Here is an 8,838-nt window from a genome sequence, read left to right on the forward strand (position 1 = left end):
TTACTTCCGGGTTTCGTCGCTTGCACATGCGCAGAAGCGCTAAATCACAGCGCTCCTGGATGCGAATGCTTTGAGTTGCGGACATGCTTCCAGGATGGATTATGTCCACAACTTGAAGTTCCACTGTATAGTCAACCCTCAGTTATCAAACGTAATCCATTCCGGAAGCCCGTTCGGCTTCCGAAATGTTTGACAACCGAGGCGCAGCTTCTGATTGGCTGCAGGAGCTTCCTGCACTCAAGTGGAAGCCACGTCGGATGTTCAGCTTCCGAAAAATGCTCAAAAACCAGAACACTTACTTCCGGGTTTTCAGGAAGCGGTCGGGAGCTGAAACATTCTAAAATGGAGGTGTTTGGAAACCAAGGTTTGACTGTAATGATAATGATGATGATGATGATGATGATGATGATGATATGCCACCCATCTGACTAGGTTGCCCCAGCCACTCTGGGCAGCTCCCAACAGAATATTAAAAGCACAATAAAACATCAAAAACTTCCCTATACAGGGATGCAATCAATTCGGCACAAGGCCATATCTCTGAACGACAGGCAACAGCCCAGCTCTGCTGATTCTACTGGCCAAGATCCCTTTACATTATGTTGCAATGAATCATGAAGATCCCCTAATTTGGGGACCCACTGGGTAGAGTAACGTTTCAGGCTGTGACTCACATGACTCCCAGTACGTTTCCGAGCACAATTCAAAGTGTTGGTGCTGACCTTTAAAGCCCTAAACGGCCTTGGTCCAGTATACCTGAAGGAGCGTCTCCACCTCCATTGTTCTACCCGGACACTGAGGTCCAGCACCGAGGGCCTTCTGGCGGCTCCCTCACTGTGAGAAGCCAAGTTACAGGGAACCAGGCAGAGGGCCTTCTCGGTAGTGGCGCCCTCCCTGTGGAACGCCCTCCCATCAGATGTCAAAGAGAACAACAACTACCAGACTTTTAGAAGACATCTGAAGGCAGCCCTGTTTAGGGAAGCTTTTAATGTTTGATGTATCACAGTATTTTAATATTCTTTTGGAAGCCGCCCAGAGTGGCTGGGGAAACCCAGCCAGATGGGCGGGGTATAAATAAATTATTATTATTATTATTATTATTATTATTATTATTATTATTATTATTATTATATTATGCATTCAGATCCCAGCACTCCTCTGTATCTTGGTTCTACTTTTGCTCTTGTCTTCCACAAAAAATCCTGAGAACCGTAGTTTGATGAAAGCTCAAACACTATACAGAACTCCTTGCTGGAAATCTCCCCTCCTCTTACAGAACTAGCTCCCAGGGTTCTCAGAGAAGGTAGCGAGTTACTCCTAAACTAATTTGTCTGTAACATGTGTGCATCTTTGCAGCCCAATCTTATCCATATTTATTAACAATTGCATCACCATGTAACATTGGTAGAGTGTTTTCAAATGTTCAAAGTGCTTTGTAACAGCCCTGTCAGAGATATTTACTCACAGTTTAGTCAGGTTTTTTTGTCCCCCAAATTCAGTGCTTTCTTTCAAGATAAATAGGTGCCGGAACTCACCATGAAATTGTTACAATAAATTGCCGGGTGACTTGGGGCAGCCCTGACGGATGCTGGTTTGACAACAGTCGCATTGACTGCCCACAGAGGTGTTTAAAACTATGGCAAGCCGTCTCCCTAGCTGGTTTGGGGGTGGCCCCTGGTTCTGGTGCAGGTCAAATAAATGCACCCCCTCATTCTCTTAGATTCAGGCAGATGGCTAGGGCAGCTCAGAAGGGTCCCTGTGCAGGTAGAGACCTGGATGGAAAAGTTAAAATTTGCCTCAACTACAAAGGAGACTGTGATGGCCTGGGAATCGGATTCAGAGGCTGAACCTGAGGATTCCCAGCCTGCACAGGAATCCCCACCTCCAGGGCTGGCTGAGCCGGGGCAGGGGCTTGAATCTGAAGGGCCCTCACCTGTTCCGGATCCTCAGGAGCAGATGCCAGCTGAATCCGCTATGGCTCCAGAGGTGATCAAGGACCCATTGCCTACAGGTGCTCCTCTCCCAGCCCTGTAAGGGGAAGGTGAGGTTGCCTCTGGGTCCAGTAACCCTCCAGCCTCTCCTGAGCTGCAGAGGATCAGGGCAGAGAGGCGGAGGGAAATAAGTTCTCTCAGGAGGAGTGCTTGCCTCCAGGCCAGGAGAGGTGAGTCACCTGTGGGCTGGGACCACCCTAGGCCTCAGAGGAGATAAAGGCCAGTCAGCCCAGTCCCAGGTTGTGGGAGCAACATTGTTGGAAACCTGTTCCTGCCAGCACCCTGACCTGCTCTTCCAGAGTTCCTGACCACGCCCGGCTCCTTGCCTTGGACCCCGCTACGCCCTTGATGGACAGTCTCCAGACCCTCGACCTAGAACCGGACTCAGACCACGCCGCACGGTAACCCCCCCCCCCGCACCAGCACAGAGACAGATTGAAGAAAAGGAAATACAAGAAGAAGAAGAAGAGAAGAGTTTGGATTTGATATCCCGCCTTTCACTCCCCTTCAGGAGTCTCAAAGCGCCTAACATTCTCCTTTCCCTTCCTCCCCCACAACAAACACTCTGTGAGGTGAGTGGGGCTGAGAGACTTCAGAGAAGTGTGACTAGCCCAAGGTCACCCAGCAGCTGCATGTGGAGGAGCAGAGACGCGAACCCGGTTCCCCAGATTACGTGACTACCGCTCTTAACCACTACACCACACTGGCTCTCAAATTGGCCCTGCCCCATAGCTTGACCAATTATGGCTAGGAGCAGCTAGGAGCTAAGTGGAGACACAGAGCCACAAAGAACTGTAGACTTATGCACACTGGTCAGCTTTCATTTGGCCTTGAAAAGACTGGCCAGCTTCCATATTGACTTGGAAAGCTTGTTTTGGGCTTCTCAGAAGTATGTCAAGGTAAGAAGCGGGCAGGGGGAGCGCCTGCCCGCAATGGCGTCCACCTGAGAGCTGCCAGAACTGCACTCTGGCATCCTCCAGCTGAAACCCCCCCCCCACTACTACCCATATTGCAGATGGAGGGCTGAGACTGAGAGACTGTGGCTTGCTGAAGGCCACACCAGGAAGAAGCGAATTTAGAGGAGCACAACCAGTTCAGCTGGGCACGGAGCCCTGGGGATGCTGGGGTTCAGGTCAAAGTTGCTGAGCTTTTTTAAGGGGGGAAAGTCCCTTTTTAGGGGGTTCAGGTAAACTAAGGAAAGGGGAAAGGGGAAAAGTCACTCCCCAATAAAATCGCTAATAAAACTATCTGCCTCACAGCGAAAACTCGACCAGTTGGACACCCTTGCTGTAGAGGATGCTGCAACTATTACAGTGGTGCCCCGCAAGACGAATGCCTCGCAAGACGGAAAACTCGCTAGACGAAAGAGTTTTCCGTTTTGGAGGTGCTTCGCAAAACGAATTTCCTATGGGTTTGCTTCAATGTCTTGCGAGTTCCTGCTGGTTTTCCCCCCTCCCTTTTTCTAAGCCGCTAAACCGCTTATCAGCTGATCCGATCAGCAGATAAGCCGCTAAAAGCCGCTAATAGCGCTAATCCGCTAATCCTTCAATGGGTTTGCTTCGCAAGACGAAAAAAACGCTAGATGAAGAGAATCACAGAACGGATTCTTTTCGTCTTGCGAGGCACCACTGTATTTAGAATGCATCACGAGAGGCAGGGAGCACCAAATTTTGGTGTCAGACAGGGCACCACTGAAATTTGAGACTCCAAGCTCCGACACTGCACCAGGTACTTCCTGAGTCACAGTTGCTTTGGCCCTGTGTTGCACCAACGTATCAAGGAGTAAGTCCCACTCATTTCAGTGGGACTGACTCTCAAGTGTGAGTGCACAGGATTGCAGCATTATGAGATAACTACATGTTCAGCTGGGACACGGGTGGTGCTGTGGGTTAAACCACAGAGCCTAGGGCTTGCCAATCAGAAGGTCGGCGGTTCGAATCCCTGCGACGGGGTGAGCTCCCATTGCTCGGTCCCTGCTCCTGCCAACCTAGCAGTTTGAAAGCACGTCAAAGTGCAAGTAGATAAATAGGTACTGCTTCGGCGGGAAGGTAAATGGCGTTTCCGTGCACTGCTCTGGTTTGCCAGAAGCGGCTTAGTCATGCTGGCCACATGACCCAGAAGCTGTACGCCGGCTCCCTTGGCCAATAAAGCAAGATGAGCTCTGCAACCCCAGAGTTGGCCACGACTGGACCAAATGGTCAGGGGTCCCTTTACCTTTATCTTTACAGAGGCAATGGTTTGTTCAGTGCTAGACAATGGTTTGGACTTAAGGGAGGACCCCCACTGAGTCTCCATGGTGTGACCTATCCCACACTTTTAAGATCTAGTGCCCTAACAAAGGCAGTCACTAGCCAAACACGGAACACCAATTACAAAACAACGGCTTTCCGGAGTATGTACAGAACTGTATGGTACACCAGTCATTTGGAGGAGAGAATTTTACTACTCCCTTTACTTCACGAGATTTCACCAGATGCAGATATGTAGCAAAACGCCCCTCAGTACAATGTTACAGACTTAAAATTACTATGTGTGCCATATGTTCACCTGTCAGCTGGTAAATGGCCCACAATTCCTACCACTTCAACAGATGAAGAGATGGAGGCAAAATAAATGTTTGGAACCCAGATCTCCGAAAATGATTGTATGCATCAGGCCGTCTCTCTTTTCTTGGATGACAAAAAAAAGGGAACTGTGGGGAGGAAGGAAGGTGTCTATGTTTTATGGGGAGTGGGAAAAGCTTGGGAATAAGGACTGATGGGTTTCGTGGCTTCTCTAAAGGTAAATAGTTTCCTCTTGTTGTTTATTCCTCCCCCCCCCCCAACACACACTTCAGCCCACCTACTTTCCAAACCTCTGTTGCCAGGCACCCTGAAAGCAAAACCTTCATAATATTCTGCTTGTTGGCTGAAGTTTCCTTAGGTTGTTGAAGCAGCGATCTGTGTTGGCCCAAGAGCTTTTGCTTCCTGTAAAGGTAAAGGGACCCCTGACCATTAGGTCCAGTCGTGGCCGACTCTGGGGTTGCAGCACTCATCTCACTTTATTGGCCGAGGGAGCCGGCGTACAGCTTCCGGGTCATGTGGCCAACATGACTAAGCCACTTCTGGCAAACCAGAGCAGCGCACGGAAACACTGTTTACCTTCCCGCTAGAGCGGTACCTATTTATCTACTTGCACTCCGTGCTTTTGAACTGCTAGGTTGGCAGGAGCAGGGACCAAGCAAAAGGAGCTCACCCCATTGCGGGGATTTGAACCACCGACCTTCTGATCAGCAAGTCCTAGGCTCTGTGGTTTAACCCACAGTGCTATCCGCGTCCCTTACGACCTCAAATGGTGCCTCCCTGCTGGGGCCAACACTTTTTAAAAGTCTTGCTACAACTTTCAGACTCAAGCCTCCAGCTTCCCCACCCTGACGCGGGTTGCATGGCAGGGTCAGCCCTAGCAATACTGGACCATGTTAAATTCAAGCCAAGCTATTTTCTACTCGGCTGCATGCTTGCTACAGCCCTCAAGTGCCGCTGAATTCCAGCACCAAGGCCAGCTCCCATCTGCCCACTCCGCTTTGAAAACCAAACCAAAGCCCACAGTCATAATTGCTGAGAGCCTGGTTGAAAGGCTAGAGGCTCTGGCAATGAATCCCATTGATGGACGACTCCAGATCACACCTCTAACATCCAGTCTGTTGCGCTGGTATCTGACGAGGGCCATTTGCACCAGGCAACGTGAGATGCAATCCAGGGGGAATTGGAGATACTGGAACCATCTGGCAACTGGGTTCGCTCAGCCTTGGATCCATATAGCCCCAGGCGGAAGGATAAGCTTTAGTTAACTTCTCTCGCTCTCTCTCTCCCTCCTCCCCACATGCACACTGACTGCCGATCAGAAAGAAGGCATGTTTTTGCTCTGGTGATAGGAAATGGAAGGTGAAAGGTTTGGATGGAGGAAGCCAGACCAGCTCTTTCTGCCTTATGTCATTTGGCCTCCCTGTCCCCTTAAGGCTTTAATAAGGGCTTTTCTATAAGTGACTTAAGATGCAACTTTGAATGCAAACATTTCTGAAGATCAATATCTTCCCAAGACAAATCAAGCCATCTCTAGTGCTGGATTTTCAGAAGAGTATTTTTTGTTACTCAGTTTTTCCTTAGTAATCCCATCCCCCACCCCCCACCCCAATCCAGAGATTCCATTGGGAAACTGTATGGATAAGTAGATTTAGGAAGAGTGCATTTTAAACATAAAAATAAATAAAATATTTTAAAATGTTAAGTTCACAAAGGAGCATGAAGCCAATCATTTCTTTAAAAAAAACCAAAAAAACAGAACAATACTGCTGTCATTTTTAATGTTTTTGTCTGGCCTTTTGGCCCAAGAGAAGCCTCCAGGGTCGTTCTTTAGATAGAGAAATTCAGGAGGTAATTTTAAAAAATAATAATCCAAAAACATTAAGAACCTCATATCAAGAGATTGGAAATGTTGGGAATACCTTTAAACCATTCTTCAAGATGGAAAGAATAGGAGTACATTCTTGCTTCCTAATTAAATTCATACAAAAATGCATACATATATACCTCCCACAATTTCATGGTCGTGAAGCAGGTTACAGAAATGACATTTCAATCCCTCTCCTCCTTCTCACAAGAGTGTCAGTTGGGAAAGCTGGTGGAGGAAATATTAACTCCCCCCCCCCGGGAGTGGGGGCTAAGAAAGTCAGGTGGGGGGAATTAATAAAGCAGCAGCACAACACCACAACACACACACACGGGATAGGATTTAGCCATGGGAACAGAGGGAAATACGAAGGTGTTAAAAAAAAATAATTGGAGCGGGGTGGGGGGCGGGTGGGAGTTCAGAGCAGCCCTCTTTCCTCTCCCCCTGCCACACCTTAGCAATAATGCCATCTTCCCGGAGCAGCTGAAATACACCAGGAGACCTGTCCAGTCTGGAACACGCAAGAGCAGAAACGTGGGGCGGGGGGGGGGGAGAGAAGACAAATCGGGGTTGCCTTGAAATCTGGAGGCTCCAAGCAGAGATTCCGCCCTGATCGAAACCGAGAAAGAGACAAGACAGACAGATAAGCCCCCGACTCACCCGTGTGGGTCTTTCCCCCGTTTCCTTTTTTGGCCTCTCCAATACTGATGGGAGCTTCCCAAAGGCTGCCTCAGCCTCTTCCACCCTCTTCTCTTCTCCGCGGTCCATTCCCAGCTGAGGAAAGCCCTGGATTTCTGATGGAATCCCATCCTGGTGTGTGCATGGAGATTACGCCCTCCTCCTTCCCTCTCTCCCTCCCTCCCACCTTCTCCTCCTCCCTTCTCTCTACGATCCCTGCCGATGCTTCCTCTTTCCCACCCTCCCTCGTCCAGAAACCTCCATGTTTCTGGGAGGGGAGGGGAAAACACACCACCCATCCTAGTCCCTTCCTGGCTCCCGACCCCACATCCCGGAGTACAAAAACGGGGGAGCGAAAACACCAGCCCTCCTGCGCCCTGATGGACGCGCGCACAGAGAGGCGCAGCCCTGGCCTAGAGCGCAGAGAGATGCCCGAGTACCACCCCACCCAGCTTAAAACACAAGCTACCTTGGCAGACATGGGGGGGGGGCGGGAAACGCACCCCATGGAAACAGGAGGTGTGACCCCTCCCTTGCCAAAAGCGACTTCAAGCCCAGAAAAGGGCTGGGCTCAGCTGCCATCTAGCCTGGTGCCACTTTCCCCAGGAGCCCAAATGCCCCGGGGGTGGGGGTGGGGGAGAGTGGAGATGTCAGGAGGGATGGAAACTTAGCTGGGCACGTGGGTGCCGCCTCCCACCCCCCCCTCTCTGAATTTGGAGTGGGCTGAGGCAGCGTTGGCAGCTGCTGGCAGGCAATTCAGGGAGGATGCAAACATTTTCTTTTAAAAAATGGGTTTCTTTGCAGGGGTGGCGGAGACAGAAGTATGTTTTCTTTCTCACTTCTGACTGGGATGCGGCAGGGAGGCAGGTGGGCCCTGCAAAGGGGGTGGGTGGAGGACAGGTGCCAAGTGAAGAGGATGCAACTGAGTTGTGTACTGGGCTTGCCATGAGGTGAGGCACCCCTAAGAGCTGCTGAATTGGGGGCAGGGCAAACAGACCCAGCCCATCACATGGGCAACCAGCCACCTAAGGAAGTTCTCCTGAAAAAGCTTCATAGAAACCAGCTTGAGGTGCAGAGAAGTAGGAGCAGAGTCACTGAGAGGATCAGGAACGTGGTCAAGCTGCAAGAAAACCCAGCAAAAATGTGACATTTGGCAACCTTCTCCAGTTTTGTCACTCAGTTATTGAACATGAATTTTTATTCTGGGAAATGGAATGGTTTACACTTCCTGGTCTCTGTTTTTCATTTCTCCATGTTGGCAGGTAAGCAAAACATCTCAAAAACTGTCAGCTATCCTGTACTCTATTGCTGTTGTTTTAATGTTGAAAGTCAAGAGATGTCAGCCATCTAAATAACTCATGTTTTAAAGTTAAAACCTCCCATTAAATCTTTCAAACGTCACCTTTCAAAAGTCTCAATAGTGGCATATTAGGTCCTGGCCAATTTTCAGATCTTTGCAGCTGCTCATTTCAGCTCCAGTGCAGAACTAGGCCCTATAGGGCAGGCCAAGATGTCAACCCCACTCTAATCAGCCTGTGGGGAAGGTTCCCTGAACAAGCCCTATTGGGACTGAAGTTGTGCAAAAACTTGGGCCCTGTTCTTTTCAGGGTGCCTCTGTAGATTGCCTTGTGTATTCTGTCCCCCAGCGGCAGGTATAGATCTGTCTGCTTTCTCTTCTGTTGCCCTTAAGGTTGCCCAGACCAACTTTAGACTTGGCCTCATAGGAGGACCTACAATCAAT

The 8,838-nt window shown here is 49.6% G+C and overlaps 1 protein-coding gene across 1 annotated transcript in view; it reads right to left on the reverse strand.

Annotated features, from left to right (window-relative positions):
• SWSAP1 (SWIM-type zinc finger 7 associated protein 1) overlaps positions 1–7,210 on the reverse strand; it is a 31,525-nt gene extending 24,315 nt beyond the window's left edge. The window contains exon 1 of the mRNA XM_083483169.1: positions 7,080–7,210. Coding sequence (XP_083339295.1) covers positions 7,080–7,187 — 108 coding nt within the window. The 5' untranslated portion in view covers positions 7,188–7,210. The remainder of the gene's footprint in view (positions 1–7,079) is intronic.
• Positions 7,211–8,838: the final 1,628 nt, after the last annotated feature.

The sequence above is a fragment of the Podarcis liolepis genome (assembly GCF_965112155.1).
Source record: "Podarcis liolepis genome assembly, chromosome: 17".
In the NCBI taxonomy this organism is placed as follows: Eukaryota; Metazoa; Chordata; class Lepidosauria; order Squamata; family Lacertidae; genus Podarcis; species Podarcis liolepis.